This window comes from Piliocolobus tephrosceles, chromosome 3, assembly GCF_002776525.5.
Source record: "Piliocolobus tephrosceles isolate RC106 chromosome 3, ASM277652v3, whole genome shotgun sequence".
Taxonomy (NCBI): Eukaryota; Metazoa; Chordata; class Mammalia; order Primates; family Cercopithecidae; genus Piliocolobus; species Piliocolobus tephrosceles.
Window position 1 is genome coordinate 131956844 of NC_045436.1, and position 20993 is coordinate 131977836.

Sequence of the window (20993 nt, forward strand, 5' to 3'; positions counted from 1 at the left end):
AAGAATAGACTTTGGAAAACTGAGTGAATTTGAGCTTAAATTTGAGCCTAGATCTTCCTGACTTTAAATTCCACTTTCTCAATTAAGAAAATTACTCCCAAAGCCCTCTAATTCCATTCTAGACTTGAAGCCTCCTCTGCTCTTTTAAATTATATTATCCCCTAGATTCCAATTTAAAATTTTAAAAATGAACTAAGTTTTATTGACTTATTTTTTCCTTTTTTTTAAAGAAAGGCTAAAGGAGAAATTTTTATCCTAGGTTAAATTATTCTGTTTGTAACTATTCTTTTTTTTTTTTTTTTTGTAACTATTCTCTGTTGAAGCATTTCTTCCTTTCTAAAGGAATTCTCATTACATTTTTACTTTTCCTTCTTTCTCCCTTTAGGAGCAAACAGTGTTGTGTATCTGTCAGTAGAAGGACTGGTTTCATCTGTACAAGAAGGGATAAAGTTTAAAAAACAGAAAGAGAAAAAGCATGACATTATGATCCAAGAAAATGGAAATGGCCTGGAATGTTTTGAAAAGAGTGGTCATTGTACAGCTTGTCTCACTGGAAAATATCCTGTAGAATTGGAATGGTAGCTGGTAGGGTTGGATGTGTGTAGTTTCAAGATAGAAAGTTGGTCAAGAAGTTATAGTGGTCACACCTCATCTATTTACTGTTACTCAGTTGGTACAATGTAAAATGCCATGCTTATGTTTACCTTTATAAGTTTGGAGATTTTTTTTTTTTTTCTGAAAAGGATACCAAAGTGCGATAACTGAACATCTCTAATTGCATATAATACAACAATATGTGGTGTTCTTTTTTTTACACAAGCATCGGCTAGCATTTTTAACCTGGTCAGAGAAGGCAGGTGGTAACTGACATTTACCAAGTCCATGCTTTAAAGGGTTTGCAAGAAGTTAGAGTTAAGGAGAGGTGATGCCCCAAAAAGACAGGTGAGTTAAATATAACATTTCACACAAAGTTTGAATAGAATACATTATACCTCATAGGTGTCTAGCCTCTACAGTTCTGGCTGTAGTTATGACCTTGACTTCCCTAACTATAGACAAATCTTTAAAAACAAACAAAATATAATCTGTGGTGCCTCAGTTACCCCACATGTGCAATGGAATACTTAGATTAAATCATTAATTAGAATGTGAATGTGTCATCATACTTTTGTGATTTGAACCATAATTTCACCTCTGAATTTAAGACAGCTTATGACTGTTAGCTTTCGAAAAGCTAATGATTATTAACTTTTTGAAATTAGTTTACAATTAAGATTTCATTATGATTGAAGGAGACATAATTGGCAGATCTTTGCCACCTCTCTTTGAGATGTCCTAAAAAGGGTTGTAAAAATCTGTGGAAAACATTTTTCCTACATTTGACTAGAAAATGTGATCCATAGTATTTAGTGCCCTGATACTATAAGCTCAGTAAGTAACCTGGTACATTTGAAATAAAAACTAGATTTTTAGATTCAAATAATCCCTTTATCCTTAATTATCATATGCTTTTTTAATGAAGTGCTTGATCACTTGCAAGCATATATACATGTAGATGTACACATGTACACATAAACATTATTGCAATTAAGTGATCAAGTACAGACACAGTAGGGGCCAGTTTTGTTTAAGGATCAAAGAGACAACCACTTTGGGGAATTAGTATCATCTTATAATCACTTTTTTCTACTTTATTAAGATCTATGAGTTTGATTTCTTTTTTGAAGTTTTTTCTTGTAACATCTGAGATTTAGAAGTTTAAGATGACTTGACCCCAAACCTTTGTTTATGTAAGAATTTTTAAACATAAAAGTGTTTGTTTCTGTTATGTTACCATAATTTGATGTATATAGTGTCCAGATCCATTTAGAAATTTAATATTTATTAATAACTGAAACTGTTTGTCTTCCTTTGGTATATAGTCTCACATATTATATTATAGCAGGCCAAGATAAAATTTTGACAGCTCTGTAAGCCCACATGCAGCAGTGGGTCAGATAACCCTGTGGCAGTGACACGGGCAAACTGACATTTGAATAAAGCCCTGGGACCACCTCAACATGTGCAGCCTCTTGTCTTAAATGTATTCCCCATGGCAGCATGGAAGAGGCAAGACCTGTGGGTCAATTTTGAACTGGCCTTACTTTGATTTTTAAAACAAGAGACTCAGGGAAAGTATTACACCAAAATCTCTGATTTTACTTTGCGTTTTCTGTAGTTTTTGTTTTACTGAGATGCTTTTGTAAAGGAAAAATAATACTGTGACAGTTTGGTAATTCTACAGATTTCTTAATATTTCTCCATCATGGCCTTTTACTTCACAATTTTCTGAAGTCTGAATTCAATTACAATTTTTTTTTTTTTTTACCAATTTAATCTCAAATGTTGTTTAACTGCTTTAAATTTATATACGTAGAGTATTATAAACTGCAGAGATGAAAAATGTGTTTTCACGGGATTTATATTGTGAACTAAACTAAGCTTACTTTTTGTGACTTATTTGTGATGCCTTGTTGATAAATATGTGTAATAAGTATGTTTAAATATGTGTGTGCTTTTTTTTTTTTTAATGGTGACTTTAGTTAGTGCATTATGGTAAACAGCATGAAGACAACTTCCAGGCTCCATTCTTGGCACCACCTAGTCATATCTTATTTCTCTGATCCAGGCATTTCAATAAATAGGCCATCTCTTATGAAACAGGCAAAACGTCTGGTTGACTATGAGGGACAAATAAAGTAATTAGAAATGCAATGCTAAGTAAGCACTACATCGTGGCAAGTTCCTTGGAAGCACTATGGGGAAAGAGGGAGTGTCATGGAAGAGCAGGATTAGATTCAAAGTGTCGGGGTGGGTAGGTACGTGAATAAACTGTAGTACATTCAGACAATAGAATATTATTCAGTGCTTAAAAGAAATGAGCAATCAAGCCATCAAATGACAGAGGGAACATAAATGCATATTAACTAAGTGAAAGGCACCACCCTGAAAATACTACATACTTAATATTGAAGATATCCAAAGAAAAAGTCTCCCATGTTAAGGATAAACTGGTCACAGGAAAGATTACTAGTAGGGCACCTGCCAGTGTTAAGAAAATTTCTGTGCAACTAGGTAAACCTTGGTTGCTGGACTGGATCTTTAATTCTTCTGGATTCCTCCAATCCAACATTCGTCCATAGAATTACTAAAAATGAGACTTGCTATGTTCTTAAAGCCCAAGCTCAAACTAACTGAATTTTAAGGGAGAAATCTCATGCCCAAAGGTTCACAAAACTGCTCAATGCTATAACCTGTAAAACGGAATGAAAAGTTAACATCTTCATACTGTGGGCAGCTTTTTCCAAGATGATGGAACATAACTCCCCATCCTAATGACACTTTTGCCCCTCTTCATTCTTCCTTGTTTATGCCTGCCTCTTTCATTTGGCAGGATAATGGTGTAACTGAAATTTCACAATCAGTAGATAGTGTGAGTGACTTGACAGCATCTGACTTAACAAATCCTTTAGTCCACCCAGGGGGTAATACTGGCAACATCCTCAGTAAACTTTTTGTTCAAATTGTACTAACGGTCTTTTTTAAAACAGAGTTAGCTCTCTCTGCTTTAATTCAGGCCAGTCATGGAATGCTAAATAATAGGATTGCTGTGTACCAGCTAAACAAAGAGATGTCTGTGCTTTTGCTCATACTACATGCTGTACCTGGATACATTCCTTTGGGGAATCTATATACACAAAATAAGAAAATAGGCCACATGGTATAACAGGTCTCACCTAATTCCTCATGATCATTTGATTTCTTCAGTTGGTTGCCTTTAAGCCTAGGTTCATGGCTCAAAACTATTATGCTGAGATAGTTACTTTGTATTTTTTTTAAGAACTTTATACCTGTTTCTTGTCAAATTTGCATAGAAATGCAACTCCTAATGGAATAATGCTCTCCCAGCACTTTGAGATGATAGCCAGTGCCTGTGGAAGAGACAAAATTGAACTTAACAATGGACTCCAGGTAGACTTAGCTTGAGATCCACTCCCTCCAAACCTCTTTTGTTGCTCAAATGTGGCTAAAGGATTTTGATGCTAATTCTTAGTTACCAATGACTCCCTTCAACATGGGGACAGACTGGCACCAAGAGACATCAAAACCTACATACAGGATGATTGATCAGTGATGCTTTTGAGAAAGACCTTGATCAAAAGAGGAAATGTGAAAGTTGTCAAATTGAAAATGGAGTAACTTGTATTAAAACCCTGATAAACGGAGCCAGGAAAGGCCATGAAGGGGAAGGGTTCTCATATACATATGGTTGATAACAAGAACTATCAAAAGACTACAAAAATTTACAACCTGCACAAAGGCCACCACAATCTGAACACACACATACACACATACGTCTGCAAGGACATCTGCCTAGCAACTGCCTATCTAACTTATGGACCGACACCACCCTTACCACGCTTGTTAAAGCAAAGAGTGAGGGTTTTTGTTTTGTTTTGTTTTTTGAGATGGAGTCTCACTCCGTCGCCAGGCTGGAGTGCAGTGGCACAATCGGCTCACTGCAATCTCCGCCTCCTGGGTTCAAGTGATTCTCCTGCCTCAGCCTCCCGAGTAGCTGGGACTACAGGCATGTGCCACCATGCCCAGTTAATTTTTATATTTTTCATAGAGACGGTTTCACCGTTTTGGCCAGGATGGTCTTGCTCTCTTGACTTCATGATCCGCCCACCTCGGCCTCCCAAAGTGCTGGGATTAGAGGCGTGAGCCACCACTCCTGGCCTTCCATTCTACTTTCATAGTTGGCTGTTCTTTCCTCATGCTCTGTGAAGAGGTGCCTTCCACCATGATTTTAAGTTTCCTGAGGGCTCCCCAGCCATGTGGAACTGAGTCAATTAAACCTTTTTTCTTTATAAATTAGCCAGTCTCAGATATTTACTTGAAGCAATGTGAGAACAGACTAATACCTGTCAAAACACCAAGCCTGAAAAACCCACTAATTTGCTCTCTGCCTTCTGAGCAGCTGAACACTGTTAGAGTAAATCACACAATGCCTTATTATCCCAACTGTGATAATGTGCTACAAGAGCACATAACAGGAGGACCTACCTAACCTTGTTTTCAAGTAGGGTCAACGATTTTCCAAATTATTTTTGAACTTTTTTTAAAGGAAACAATGACATTGACAACTGAGAGATGACCCCTAAAGTAAGTAGAGTAGTGCCAGTCAAGGTACAAAGTATCAGCAGGGTACAGGGTGGGCATTTGATATTTCCCTGCAACTGGAACAATGTAAGTGGATGGAGCAGAGTTAAAAAAAAAAAAAAGATGGTTTGGGAAACAAGCACATAAGACATGAATCCCTGCTATAAGGGTGCTATTTAGTATAGGAGGTCAGATTTGGAAATAATGCAGCAACAATAACAACTGATGCTGTAAGAAATATATGTCGCTGTCTGGGAAGGGTCTGGAATTGAAACCTATTTCAAAGTTAATAAGATAGCCTGTTATCTGTTTTATGGCAGTAAACTTGGATTCCTGAGTGACAAAGAACTTTGTAATTTATGGCAAAAGCAGAAGTCAGAACTTCATGTTTACGCCAGTTTTCCATGTCCCCCAAGTCATACCTGGATGGTGAAGATGGGCCTCCATGGATGTCTGCACATGCAGTCAGTGGGTTACATTATAGGAGAGGAATACTGAGTTTGGGGGATTCACTACTTTTGTAGTTAAGTGGAAGCAAGCCTACTCTTTGGGAAGAATACTTGAGCTATGAAACGGATCATCCCAAACAACCCTGAAAAATGACCTAGGTAAAGAGCAGTTAGGACCTTACGTTCTTGGCAAACTCAGAATTTGCAGGTCCCATGACAAATGACCCCTCCCAAGAGTATGGTGGGTTCATGGGATGGAGTTTGGAGGAGTCTGGATAAATTATTCCTCAGGGCTTGAAGAAGGGCATCGCTGAAGACGTGATGTGTAAGCTATATTTTCATCAAGCAGGCATGGGGAAAGAAGGGTATTTCAAGCCAAAACACAGGTGTGGAAACATGATAAGGACTTTGTATGCTCAGAACTCTTACTAGCCCCTCATTATGACTAGAGTTTACAGTATCAGGTATGGGGAATGTGGAAGATGGGTGGGGGAGCTGTGGCCTGCTGTGAGAGAGTGAGTTAGAAAGAAAATGAGCTCTCTTGTTTACCTTGCTGAACAGTCCGAATGTTATGCAGGCAACAAGGGATCATTGAAGCTTCTTATTCTCATAGCAGAAGAATGCTATGACTGATCTAGTATATGTTTTAGAATGATAACCCTGGATTATCAGGTAAAAATGCTGTCTTAAACATAGTGTTGTACATTTGCTCCCTAAGAGTCCCTGAAAATGACAGTAACAGGATTTTTAAAGTCATAAACTCTTGAGGGTAATTAAGGAAAAGGAATAATGGAAATAAAATTCTGGAATCAACAGCAAAGGGCTCAGTTGACTCGAAAAAGCTGAATTGTAAACCCCCAGTGAGCAAAACCAACAAGCAATTCTATTTGTATCACAGAAACCCCTAAAAAGCTCAGAAACTGTCTTCAGGAAGTAGAAGTGAAGAGGGTAACTAAAAGGACTGGAAGTTCATTTAGGAGAGTTACATCCTTTATGCCACCCCCCCAGCCTTATTCTGAAGGCTTTTTTTTTTTTTTTGGTTTTAAGGAGCAGAAAGGCAAGAAAGAAGGGAGAAGAAAGGAAGAAGCTCCCTTCTACAGAGAAAGAGGGAGGGGGGCGCCAAAGCCAAGAGTGGAGACCCTGCGGGATGCGGATCTGAAGGCTTTTTTTATTGTTCAGTAGTAAAACGGGGTCTCTGTAATGGACGACACCAGGCACCTAAAATAAGAGAATTAAGTGAAAATTGTACTAAATTCTGAGACATACCCCAGCCTCCATACCCCTCCTCTCCCACTTGGTTTTCAACAAACGTCCTATGGGCTCAAGATCTTCCAATGAACTTTTAAATATCCCCCCCCACTTACATATGAGCAGATAAGGACCACTAGATATCCTAGGAAAGCCTCTTATTATGAAAGAGCACAAAACCAACAGGAGAAAGAAAAAGGAAACTTGAGGGAAATAGATACTGCAAGGGAAGAAAAACTTTTAAAAAGATTATTAATATCAGAGAGTTGGAAGATGATACTGGAATAATAAAACATCATTTTGGCAGCAATTTAGAGTCAATCAAAGGCAAACAAAACTGAAAACGTTTTAGGAAAAAGCTGACCAAGAACACCTGAACTAAAGTGGCAGTAATGGCGATGAATATCTAAAAAACGCAGGTTCTAGGGCCCCTCCTAGAAAACTAGGGGATGAACCTCTGGGGACGGAGTCCAGGAATTTGGAATCTTCTAAAATATCACTCCTTGCAATTCTGATGTAGCCAGCCGGGTGCTGGTCTTAAGACTGAGAACTAGAGGACACAGGGTCTAATCGGATGTAAAAGGGTAAGTGGGAAGGTTAACTGGCTGGCTGGGTGGATGATGGTGTCATCCCAACATAGAAACACAAACAAGATACACTTTTGCTCACTTCCAACCTAAATACATAAATAAGGCTGTGTCAGTTTGAGTAGCCCATGGGACATCTTGGAAAAGTATAGCTGGCATGTGGAAATATTTTTTGCTCAGATTCGTACCACAGTTTTCTTGTCATCAACAACTACGGCTGCGATAGCGTCCTTTTTTTCACGTACTGTTTTGATGCAGAGCTGAATTCGCAATCCCTCCCCCGGCTAAAACCCCCCAAACAAAAAAATCCCGATTACTCTGCCACCAGACATAGCTTTAAAACACCACTGTTACTACCCTTGACGCTTACTGTGATAACTGACATGTCTCCAACTGTAACAATTCCCTTGGAAACAGAAACTTGTATTCAGGCATATAGTTTAAAAACCTCCACCTCGGACCTGCTTTAATTTCTTTACAGATCCTAATAAATGCTCCTGTCAAATTCCTTATCGTTTCAATCTGCTTCCCAATTAAAAGGTCAGCATCATGATGACAGGAACGTCGTTTGCAGGCGTCACTGTTGCAGCCGTATCTCCAGCACGTTTTCAGAAAATGTCATTGGTTGAAGGCCAGTAACTCTCCTATTTCACAATGATTTCATCTCTCTTCACATCAACCCTAGGTGATGTTTTTATTCTCACCTTATGAACGAGAATACTGCGGCTCAAAATTCAAGTCTTGCCCAGAGTTTCTTGGCAAGTACGAAAGGGTTATGGCTACAAACTGGTCAGCTCCAAAGTCCTTGCAAACCCTGTCCGAGACCATGCACGACCCCAAGGAGCGCCAGAGCAGATAACCAAAAGTGAAAAAGCCTACAAAACTCTTCTCTCAAGTTGGCGCTTCGGCTTCAGGAGAGGCAGGGTCAGCTCGACACAGCCTGCCTGGGGTCGCTCGTACTGACGTCACATGGCGACGCGGAAGATTTGCGTATGGGGCCTCGCTCTGGGATAGCTTACGGCTTCTGGGAGCTGCTGCTTCGCGGTGAGAAGTATCCGCGACGAGCCGTCCGGTAAAGATCCGAATGCGATCAAACCTAATCCGCGAGACTTGCTAAGTGAGTCGCCGCAGGGCGCGGTGTCCGGCGGGGGTCGGTGTGAGGGAGGCGAAGTGCCGCGAGGCCTAAGCCTGCTTCCACACACATTTGCTCAGCTTCAGGACCACTGCCTGGCCTCAGATTTGATACATCCGGGTCTGGCGTGCTGGTGTGGTGCAGACTAACCCTGACCTGTGTGTACACTCCTGCGTCACTAGCCTCCGGCCCTCCTTCCCTCCATTCAAATGGAAATAAGTGTGCTCTGCGCTCCGCTACCCCCTAGAGTGGTTTCGAGGAGCAGTGAAGAAATGTTTAGGAAGCTCTAAAGTGCATTGTTACTCGCTGCATACCGTAAATTAATAAGCAGGTGGATTGGGAAAATAAAGTTTCTAGATTATTTATCCATTTTTAAAACAGCCAGTGACCTAGAGAGAGGCCCCATACCAGTAGAATTTGTTGACATTCTTAAGATCTCTGTTGACTAAACAGCAGCTTCTACGGTTGTAAAGTAGCAAATATCTTAAATTTATTCCTTTTACATATAAAATCTGCTTACCGGAGTTTGCTTTTTTTTTTTTTTTTTTCCTTTTTAAAGTCTCAAACATTTGGGCATTATTAAGTATAGTATTCTCTACTGCAGAGAATGTTATTTGTGATTGATGAATGAAAATGAAAACCTGAAACAACAAGAATGGATTTTACCTTAAATCTCTGTAGCAACTATTGGGAAAATGGAAAGAAACATCTTAATTATCGTATAGATGTGTAGGTACCCTTCCGCACTACCTGTATGTTGCGAAATAAACTCATTCCTCATCGTTTGAGCGCATGCTGCAGAAAGCCTTCCTTATATTTACATAATGATCATTGTATGTCTGAGGAAAGCTTAAAATTGTATCTTGTGCATAAGAAAGAGCTAATATGTATAGAAATGCTTACAAAAAATAATGTAAGTACCAAAGTTGCCTTACCTGTTTAAACTTTATATTTAGAAATCACAGCATTTTCAAACTGATGGGTCTTGGCAGTTATTGGTTCATTTTACTCTCTTTAGGATTTTTTTTTCTAATTGATGTTAATTAGTTGATATAAATGAAAATTGAGTCAGGAAATCAGTTCAAATAGGTGTGAACAAATTAAAAAAAAAAGAAAAAAAAAAAAAAAAAAACTTGACTTGGCCAGGCGCGGTGGCTCCGCCTGTCATCCTAACGTTTTGGTAGGCCAAGGTAGGTGGATCACTTGAGGTCAGGAGTTGAAAACCAACCTGGCCAACATGGAGAAAGCCCGTCTCTACTTAAAAAAAAAATAAACACAAAAATTAGCCGGACGTGGTAGTGCGCACTTGTAATCCCAGCTACTCGGGAACTTGAGGTGGGAGAATCTCTTGAACCTGGGAGGCAGAGATTGCAGTGAGCCGAGATGGCGCCACTGCACTCCAGCCTGGGGAACAGAGCGAGACTCTGTCTCAAAAAACAAACAAAACTTTACTGAAGTAGACTACTTGGTAAGTCTTTCTTGCTTTAAAATATGGAAAATAGAGTTCACAGAGGGAAAAAAATAACCTTTACCTTCAAGGAAACACTGTGAGTTTTTCTTTTACCATTGATCCCGAGTGTTTCTTTCTTGAAATACTATTTCAAATCTTCTTTTAGTATAATCTGCATTAAGAAACCCAGAGAACATTGCATTGATATACTGCTTTATTGAGTTGTAATATTATATTTTCAGTCTAAATGAACTTATTGGCAATTTAAAAATAAAATACACAGTATGAAGAGTTTACTTCTTGACAATTATACAAGTATGACTTCTGTAAAATACTAATATTATAGGAGTAATAAGCACTGTTTTTATATATAGTTGTCTAGAACTGAATGAATAGGAATAGGGTTTTTTACTTTTCTTCTGTCAAAGATTGATTTTGCTTTCATCTGAGTTTAGTTCCTACTGGAATTTAAAAGCAAAGTTTATTTACATTAATCATTTTGTTTTATTTTTATTTCATTTACTTATTTATTTATTTTGAGATGGAGTCTTGCCCTCTCACCCAGGCCGGAGTGCAGTGGCGCCATCCTGCCTCATTGCAACCTCTGCCTCCTGGGTTCAAGTGATTCGCCTGCCTCACCCTCCAGAGTAGCTGGGATTACAGATGCATGCCACCTTGCGTGGCTAATTTTTGTATTTTTAGTAGAGACAGGGTTTCACCATGTTGGCCAGGCTGATCTTGAACTCCTGACCTCAAGTGATCCGCCCCCTTTGGCCTCCCAAAGTGCTGAGATTACAGGTGTGAGCCACCGCACCTGGCCACATGAGTAATTTGAAAGTCACCATACAACATTTTGACTAATTTATCTTAACAAATCTGTAACAGTTACTGAAGGAAAGTGAAAAAAATTAAGTGTGGGGTCCCTTAAATTTGATTTTATTGATTAATTTTTTATATATTTCATATTTACATTGTGGTCCGTTGAGAGAGAAGTCTCCATTTTTACCTGCTTCATTTTCGTCTGTGTATACCACTCCCCTCCCAAATTTTTTTGATGCTCTGAACCAGCATAGGTTGATGTATCAAGTTAATTTTCAACCTCATTGTCCTCAGTAAAGTCACCATAGACATTTCATAAGTTCAGAGATTCTTCATTTATACATCTTTGATATAATTATTTTTGTGAGACATGATTATAGAGAAGTTTCTCCCTATCCCTCCACCGAGCTCACTAAAACTCCATCTCTCCCTAACACTTCTGTATATACACAGGGTTCTCTGCTACAAATTGATGTTTAGATAAACTTCAGTGAAATGACTCTTCAGGATTTGGTGCGTAAGGCTGCCTCCTGTTATATGGACAAAGTAGCTGTATGTTTTGATGAATGCAACAACCAGCTTCCAGTTTACTACACCTACAAGACTGTGGTTAATGCTGCTTCCGAATTATCAAATTTTCTGCTGTTACACTGTGACTTTCAAGGAATTCGGGAAATTGGTCTCTACTGCCAACCTGGGATAGACTTACCCTCTTGGATTTTAGGGTAATATTTTTTAGAACTGTAAATTTGATGTTACTCCAAGCTAATGTAATTTTTTAATAGAGTATATTGCAAGTTACTGTTCTATTTACTATTGGATTTTTCTGTATTGTTTGGTCAATTGTAGAGAGGCTAAAGAAGTTTGCATTTCCCCTAGTATTATTTTTAATTATTTAAATTAATTATTCTGAGCTTATTTAGGAGAGACTAGAAGCTTTTACTAATAGAACATATAAGTATCTCCAAAATATAAGGGCTTCATTAATCTGTTAAAGGAAAACAATTATGACAATTTATAACACTTTGTAGTTAGATAAAAGAAAACAGGATTTCACAGATAACATGACTATGTTTTTTGTCCACAACTGACAATTTCAGCACTAAGGTATTCAATAAATCAGTAAATTAGAGTTTTGGATAATAGTTGATATAGATTGAAATATGAACCTATTGGAAGACACTATTCCAACAAATATTTGCAAAATATTTAATCATTTAAATTGTTCTAGAATGTTATCCTCATGTAGTGATTTCTATTCTAGAACTCTGCAATAAATATAAACTGCCAAAGAAAGAGTTTATTCATTCTATATGTGTCTTAGTAAATTAATTATATAAGTATAAAGCAAAAGATGTTCAAAAATTTACTTTTGGCCAGGCACAGTGGCTCACACCTGTAAATCCCAGCACTTTGGGAGGCTGAATCTGGAGTATTATTTAAGGCCAGGAGTTCGAGACCACCCTGGTGACTTAACAAGACCCCATCGCTATAAAACAATAAACAAAAACAACAACAACAAAAATTTACTTTCACTCAATTATTGACAAAATTTATTGAGAACTTACTATGTGCAAAGATCTGATATCCTTAAAGTATACCTGAAGCTACTTAAAATGCTTAACTTTTAAAAATCTTATATTTCTCTATATTAAGTGATGAGAATTTAACATAGTAAATACTTAGGGTTTTCATGAAGAAAAGATAAAATGACAGTGTTTGTTTATTTATTTATTTATTTTTGAGATGAATTTTCACTCTTATTGCCCACTTTGGAGTACAATGGTGTGATCTCTGCTCACCGCAACTTCCACCTCCCGGGTTCAAGCAATTCTCCTGCCTCAGCCTCCCAAGTAGCTGGGATTACAGGCGCCCACCATCACGCCCGGCTAATTTTGTATTTTTAGTAGAGACAGAGTTTCTCCATGTTGGTCAGGCTGGTCTCGAACTCCTGACCTCAGGTGATTCACCTGCCTCAACCTCCCAAAGTGCTGGGATTACAGGTGTGAGCCACTGTGCCTGGCTAAAATGACGGTGTTTATTATCAACTAAGTGTCAATGAAAACATTGGAAATTTCTGATCAGCAATAAAGCACTCCAGAAACCATTTTTATACTGCTACAAAAAATAAAGTGCATAGAGAAATAGAAATACTTAAACAAATACTAAATCAACAGACATTCTGTGCTGACTGTGTACTTTTTTCTTTAGAATTCTCCAAGTCCCAGCTGCTTATGTACCTATCGATCCAGATTCACCACCATCATTATCAACTCATTTTATGAAAAAATGTAATCTAAAGTATATCCTTGTTGAAAAAAAACAAATTAATGTAAGTCTAGGTGTTTCAATTGTTTTCTGCCTGTATTACATTCTGCTAAATGTGGCAAGGTTTCTCAGTCTTTGCACTATGACATTTTTAGGGTTGAGTAATTGTTGTGAGGAGTGTTCCATACATTATAGGATATTTAGCAATATCTTTGACTGCACTCACTAGACTTCAGTAGCACTTCCCAGTCGTAACAACCAAAAATCTTCAGACATTGCCATTTGTCCCCTGGAGGGGCTCTCCACCCTTCATACTGCATTGTGAACCACTGTTCTGTGGTATGAACAGATCTGTTAGCCTTATAATAATATATTGTGCATTGTTTTGAATTTCCTTTCTCCTTCCAAAGTATTTCCTATACTGGAAAATTTTATAATACTTGAAACTTTCATATTTATGGCAATTACATTGGTCAGCAACACTGAAGAATTATAACAAAGCTTGCATTTTGAAAAAGAGACTGGTACTTAGAAGAGATCTTTCCAGAAAACTAAATTTATTGTTTTTTATTTTTAAATGATTGCCAACCAAAGATGTAACCAAGAAACACTGCTTTGGGGGCAAGAATTATATCTTCAGCAAGATGCAGCCCATGCTTCATTATTTATTTATTATTTATAAAATACTGTTTTACTAAAGGGGAAGAACATTATAAAAATATATTCAATTTAGCCTGTTTTTGCCCATTTTCTATATGAGCCAGTTTGTAATGGGGTAACTTAAATGCGTTACTCCCTCCTGCTCCCCCCACTGTGTATGTGTGTGTGTGTGTCTGTCTTTGTGTATATAAGAAGTATCAAGAACTTGAGATATATGGGGGACTTTCTAGAGACTCAAAGGGTTTTTTTGTTTTGTTTTGTTTTTCTTTTTGTTTTTTTTTTTGAGCCAGAGTCTCACTCTGTTACCCAGGCTGAAGTGCAGTGGGCAGTGGTGTGATCTCAGCTCACTGCAACCTCTGCCTCCCAGGTTCAAGCGGTTCTTGTACCTCAGCCTCCCAAGTAACTGGAATTACAGCTGCATGCCACCACACCTGGCTAATTTTTGTGTATATTTTTTTTAAGTAGAGACAAGCTTTCACCATGTTGGCCAGGCTGGTCTTGAACTCCTGACCTCAAGTGATCTGCCCGCCCCGACCTCCCAAAGTGCTGAGATTACAGGCATGAGCCACCACACCTGATCTGGTTAGTAAATGCTTTAAAAATAAATATTTATTAGTGTGTAGCCGAAGTTTCCTCTACTCCTCAAATTGGTTATTCCATTGTTCATAAGTAAGCAAATGAACTTGTGATGGGGATGTGATGTTTATTTTTCTTAGCAACCTTAGTGAAAATTTTATAAAGGGTAACTTAGTATCAGTATTAATTGTCAATATCAAGGTATTCTTTATGACCAGTAGGAGTTGGGCATAGCAAAACCCAAGAACGAACGAGTTGAGCATAGCAAAACCTTGCTTCCTATCCCATGATTTTGATGATGGTGTAAGTGTTCTTCCTTCATTTAACACAGGAGCAATCAGTATTTTTAAGCATCTACTGTACGTATCCATTAAAGCAATAGTTCTCAACTGGGGACAGTTGGCAATGTCTAGACATATTTTTTATTGTAATGATGGAAGTGGGGTGCTACTGGCATCTGGTGGATGGAGGCCAGGGATACTGCCAGAAATCCTACAATGTATAAGACAGCACTCCACAAAGAATTATTTGGTCCAAAATATCAGTAGTGTTGAAATTGAGAAACCTTGCACTAGGGACAGGATGATTGGGAGGGCATTGGTATATAAGCCTTCCAGTTTTTTATAATGTAGTTGGAGAGAAAAGTTATTACTCCTGAACCCATAACATCTACATAGTGTGATAATTGTCCTAAGTGAAGTAAACATAACCTAGTAGAGATAGTAGAATTTTAATGAGGAGGGATGATTTTGAGCTAGATCTGAAGAGTATGTAGGCCTTTAATTTTGTAAATATTACAGGCCACACCACATACCCTACCCAGTGCGTACACATACACCAAACACACAAAGAAAACACTGTAGGCTTCTGGGTTGTGACCCTTTTCTCATTATTTATGTTGATTTATTTAATGTGAAAACTTAGGTTATATTTGCTGTTGTTGTCAACCTAAAAAGATATATTCAAAGAAACCTTACTTTCAACGTGTACAAATTTAGCTTAGCATCTCTTCATCCAAACTCACTTTTGCATTAATTCGTCTCCATCCACCAAATCACCTGGGCCAGAAACCCAACAATTTTCTTAGACTCAGTCCATATCCAGAAAGTCACCATGTCTTATTTATTCTTTGCTCATAGACCCTTTCTAACCACTCCTCTTGCAGCAGAATAGTAGTTCAGAACCGTATGGTATATCTGAATTACTGCAAAAGACTCATTAAATGATTCTCACTTAGCAGAATCTCCTTTATTATTCTGTCCTTGATAGAGTCTAATCTATGCTATTGCCACCTTCAGTTGGATCCTGTCACTTACAGGTTAAGATCTAAACTCCTTTGTGCTGACTGTACAAAATTATTAAGGATTTGCATCTCATCTCCTATCAACTACGCACCTCACCTTTTCCCTTTCCCCCTCCCCATTCTTTACCTTAATTGGAATGCTTAATCACTTTCCCAGGTCAGATCCTCAATGTTGGTTGTTTGCCTGAAGTGCCCATTTTTATTATTTGGAGAATAGCTTCTTATAACAAATATTACCCATGAAGCAATCTCTGACCTTCTAGGCAGAGTTAAGTTCAGCATTCTCTGTTCCCATTAACATTTCAAGCCTGCTTTATTATCATACCACACTGCATTATAATTGCTTTTATATGTCTGGTGTTTTTGAAAATAGGTTTGAAAGTAAGGACAGCACTTTGCTCTTGGAGATTTATTTATCTTTTTACCCCCAGGTATATAGCAAGTACTCCTCCCAACTCCCCAAAAAAGTCATGTTGAATGAGTAAATGAATACAGTTGGCCCTCTGTATCCAGAGGTTTCCCATCCGAGGAGTCAACCAACTGCAGACTGAAAATATTTGGGGCCCACGCCTATAATCCCAGCACTTTAGGGGACTGGCGCAGGAGATTATTTGAGTCCAGGAGTTTGAGACCACGTTGGGTAACATAGTGAGACCTCGTCTCTGCTAAAAATAAAAAACTTATCTGTGTGTGGTGGTGCACACCTGTAGTTCCTGCTACTCAAGAGGCTGAAGTGGGAAACTCACTTGAGCCCAGCTGTTCGAGTTGCAGTCAGTTAAGATTACACTGCTGCGGCCGGACGGGGTGGCTCACACCTGTAATCCCAGCACTTTGGGAGGCCAAGGTGGGCGGATCACGAGGTCAGGAGATCGAGACCATCCTGGTTAACACGGTGAAACCCTGTTTCTACTAAAAAGAATACAAAGAAATTAGCTGGGCATGGTGGCAGGTGCCTGTAGTCCCAGCTATTTGAGAGGCTGAGGAAGGAGAATGACGTGAACCTGGGAAGCAGAATTTGCAGTGAGCCGAGATTGCGCCACTGCACTCCAGCCTGGGCGAAAGAGTGAGACTCTGTCTCAAAAGTAAAAAATAAAAATAAAACAATAAAGATTACACCGCTGCACTCCAGCCTGGGCAACAGAGAGAGACTCTGTCTCAAGAAAAAAGAAGAAAATATTCAGGAAAAAAAAAAAAAAACCAATGCAACAGTAAAAACTAATACAAATTTTAAAATATAGCAACTATTTACATAGCATTCATTAGCATAGTTTTATAGTAGTTATAAGTAATCTAGAGATGATTTAAAATACATGGGAGCATGTGCATGGGTTATATGCAAATACAGCAACATTTTATATAAGGGACTTGAGTATGTTCAGATTTTGGTATCTGAGATGATCCTAGAACCAATTCCCCCATGGATACTGAGGGATGACTGTATTTCATATTACTTCTATATAAAGAAGAATATCTTTTAACATACTAATATTGTAAACTTTGTCCTCCATTTCACACAGAAATTTAAATCTTTTCATGAAACGTTATTGAGCTGTGATACATTTACAGTAGAACATAATGACCTAGTGCTCTTCAGACTTCACTGGAAAAATACTGAGGTGAACTTGATGCTAAGTGATGAAAAAGAGAAATATGAAAAAGAAAAAATAAAAATCAGCGAAAGTTCTGAGCATGTCAATGAAGAAAAAGCAGAACACGTGGATCTGAGGCTAAAGCATTGCTTAGCGTATGTACTACATACATCAGGGACTACAGGGATACCGAAGATTGTCAGAGTGCCTCATGAGTGTATAGTACCAAATATCCAGCATTTTCAGTAAGTTCTATTCTTTGACTCTTTCTTAGAACCTATATTTTAGGCCAGGTGTGTGGCTCATACCTGTAATCCCAGCACTTTGGGAGACTAAGGTGGCGGATCACTTGAGGTCAGGAGTTCAAGACCAGCCTGGCCAACATGGTGAAAGCTGTCTCTACTAAAAAAATACAAAAATTAGCCGGGGGTGGTGGTGGGTGCCTGTAATACCAGCTACTGGAGAGGCTGAGGCAGGAGAATTGCTTGAACCCAGGAGGTGGAGGTTGCAGTGAGCTGAGAATATGCCACTACACTCCAGCCTGAGTGACAGAGTGAGACTGTCTCAAAAACAAAACAAAATAAAACAAAAAAACCTTGTATTTTAAAGGGAAAAAATAATTTTAAAACTTTTGGTTTTATAACTCTTGTTCCTAAATTAATAATCCTAAGAAGTAATTAAGTCTTTTTTGTTTCAGCTGTATCTGAACTTTAGTTCTCTGCAGACTAGGGCTTTCACCTATTTCATCCAAGCCCAGGGCCAGACACGGAACAAACAAATGATGTGATTAGAAGCTTTGCATCTTAATTATTAATAAAAAGGAGAAAGGATTTTCCTAGCAGAGGTACTAGCAGAGTTATATGAGAATGAAGGAGTTTGTCCTGCTAGAATGTCAGCGCAGGGCTGAGGAAACAGTGAAAGATCAGGAGCCTGATATGCCCAGTTGAAGGCTCAACTTAATCCAGTAGATGATGGGGAACCATTAAAAGATTCTCATTTTATTAAGTTCCCTCTTGTAGTAGTATTGTGGTGTTTGACTTGCTGATGTGGTCAAGAGATTAGAAATCGCCAAAGTTGACATTCTTAATTTGCCAAGAAAGAGAGGAGGAAGTGAACCTTAGGTCCTAGAAAATCAAAGGAGGATACAGAAATAGAAACCGCATGAGACACATATGTAATTTTATGTGATTTTAAGTTTTATGTAATGTTAAATGTTTAAGTAATATTCAAAAGTAAAATTGAATGAAAAGGGAAGAAAAAAGAATCAAGTGAAGTTAATTTTAACAGTATATTTTATTTAATTCAGTATACCCCAAAACATTACTTCAATATGTAGTCAACATAAACATTACTAGTAAGGTATTTTGCATATTTTATGCTAATCATCTTCAAAATCTGGTATACATTTTATACTTACACATCTCAATTTGGACTAGCCACATTCTTAGTGCTCAGTGGACCTGTGGTATTGGATGGCACATGCAGGCCTGGAAAGAAGAAATGGTTAAATGCTGGTAGAGAAAGATGTCTGTTGTAATTGACAATGTAGTCTTTAGTGACTTCTTAAGTCCCCAAGGTTGCAGATAGATTACATTAGGCTGGAGATAAGAGAATAGGAGATAACGAAATAGAGGTCATAAAAGTCAAATGTTATTTTCTAGAAACTGGTTTTAATGGAAAAGAGGGAATTCTGGGATAGACATGGGTGTTTTGTCTTTAAGATTGGAGAGGTTGGCTGGGTGCAGTGGCTCACGCCTGTAATCCCACACTTCGGGAGGCTACGGCAGGAGGATTGCTTGAGCCCAGGAGTTCTAAACCAGCCTGGGTAACATAGTGGTACTCCCTCTTTAAGAAACACAAAAAAATTAGCTGGGCATGGTGATCTGTGTCTATAATCCTAGCAACTCAGGAGGCTGAGGGGGAAGGATTGATTTAGCCCAGGAGGTCAAGTCTACAGTGATCCGTTATCGCACCACTGCACTCCGGTCTGGGTGACAGAGTGAGACCCTATCTTAAAAAAAAAAAAAAAAAAAAAGATGAGCGGTTTATAGGCTGAGAGTAGGGAGTTGGTAGAAAGGGTTGGTTTGAATAATGGAGTAGTAGTAGGAGTATTAACAAAGGAGTAAGATACATTTAGATGGGAGGGAATGGCATTATTTAAAATACTGAGTGGAATACCTCTTTTTTTGATACCCTCAAAAAGATTAGGATAGTAAAGTACGTACATTTCTTGGTGTTAGAGGAAGCCAGTTGGTTTTAACTTTTGTATGAGGCAGAAAGCCAAGTCATACCTAAGAGTGTGGGAGGTGAGGTGGGGGTGGGGATGTAGGGAACTTGAAGAAAATGTAGCAGATAAGGAATCTGAGGGAGGTGGAGAGACAGTCGACCACCAGGCACTGGCCCGGCAGTGGTAAGAATGGTCTGTGAAATGGGAGCAAACATTTACTTAATGAGGGTTGAAGGGTTGATTTATGACTAAATTATACAAATTTTTTGATCCTTGTTTGGTGCTTCAACTTAATTCAATTGATTTGCCTGTTAGAAATCCTTTTTTGTTTTGCTTTTATGTTAAGTGAGGTGGCAAATAATTCGATTCTAGAGAGATGAAATGTTAAAATATTCAATTTAAAAATTAAAACGGTAATGTTAAATTTTCTGTTTTAGACTTAGATCACTAAACTAGGGAGTACTAAATTTCAGACACATATTAGAACAATCTTATCTCCGTTGCTGGCTCCCCAGATATTACCAGAATAACCTATTAATAAGACAATGCTAGCTGGGCATGGTGGCACAAGTCTGTAGTCTTAGCTACTCCAGTGGCCAAAGCAGGAAGATTGCTGAGCCTAGGTGTTTGAGGCTACAGTGCACTGTGATTGAGCTTGGGCAACTGCAAGACCCTGCACTCTAGCTTGGGTGACAGAGCAAGACTCTGTCTTAAAAAAAAAAAAGACAACGCTGAGTTTTCTTGTGGATGTTGGTAAGAGGCAGCACTACCTCCACAGAGTATGATAGCTGCAGAAAGGGAAGAACTAGGTTTCATTTATTGAAATTTTGAAGTCTAATTTAGATAGATATTTCAAATCAGGGGATTAATTTTAAGGCTTGGATAAGGATAACTATTTTTTAAACATTTAAAAATTAGTTGTTTTTTTGACTTTGCGTAAGTTACTTAACCTCCATGAACTTCAGTTTTCTCCATTTTAAAATGGGGGTGAACTTTTCCTCTACCATCTGTGACGCAGTATCTGGGGGACTGAGAATTAAACTGACAAAAGACAGATTAAGAAAAAAATTTATTCCTATGCATATAGCAGTTTACAAAAGAAATGGAATTGCATTTTATTAAGTTCATTTAAATGTATTTGTAAATTTATTTGTTCATAAAATTTCTTTGTTCATAGGAAGAAGAAATAAATTGTTTTGGAAAGACAAATGGGTTTTCAGGAAAATAAACAGGAGATAAGAAAGTTTGTGATGATGCTTGGGTATGCAGGTGCAGTGGTCTTTCTGTCTTCTTCACAGCCATAACACTGTCTTCAGAGAGGGGATTTATGGTAGGTTTACCCTTGGTCTTGTTATGCCCAGACCGTTTATTCCCCAAAGAAGACCACCAGAGTCCAGAGTCAAAGCCAAGCGGCAAGGATCTTTACTGCAAGTTTAAACTTGGTCCCTCCGTTCCACAGCATACAAGAGGGCCCCGAACGATG

At 38.3% G+C, this 20993-nt stretch overlaps 2 protein-coding genes across 13 annotated transcripts in view; both read left to right on the top strand.

The window, feature by feature from the left end:
- PPAT (phosphoribosyl pyrophosphate amidotransferase) overlaps positions 1 to 2544 on the top strand; it is a 43892-nt gene extending 41348 nt beyond the window's left edge. Inside the window, exon 11 of the mRNA XM_023192243.2 lies at positions 386 to 2544. Coding sequence (XP_023048011.1) covers positions 386 to 582 — 197 coding nt within the window. The 3' untranslated portion in view covers positions 583 to 2544. The remainder of the gene's footprint in view (positions 1 to 385) is intronic.
- A 5914-nt stretch (positions 2545 to 8458) lies between these two features.
- The window catches only part of AASDH (aminoadipate-semialdehyde dehydrogenase), a 43133-nt gene continuing 30598 nt past the window's right edge, over positions 8459 to 20993 (top strand). For 4 of the 12 annotated variants that reach the window (XM_023192222.3, XM_023192224.3, XM_023192225.3 and 1 more), the window contains exons 1-4: positions 8459 to 8603; positions 11341 to 11612; positions 13099 to 13219; positions 17212 to 17528. In XM_023192222.3, coding sequence (XP_023047990.1) covers positions 11383 to 11612; positions 13099 to 13219; positions 17212 to 17528 — 668 coding nt within the window. In that variant the 5' untranslated portion in view covers positions 8459 to 8603; positions 11341 to 11382. Of the gene's footprint in view, positions 8604 to 11340; positions 11613 to 13098; positions 13220 to 17211; positions 17529 to 20687; positions 20841 to 20993 lie in introns of those variants that run through there. The other 8 variants (XM_023192232.1, XM_023192233.1, XM_023192230.1 and 5 more) reach the window with 6 other exon arrangements.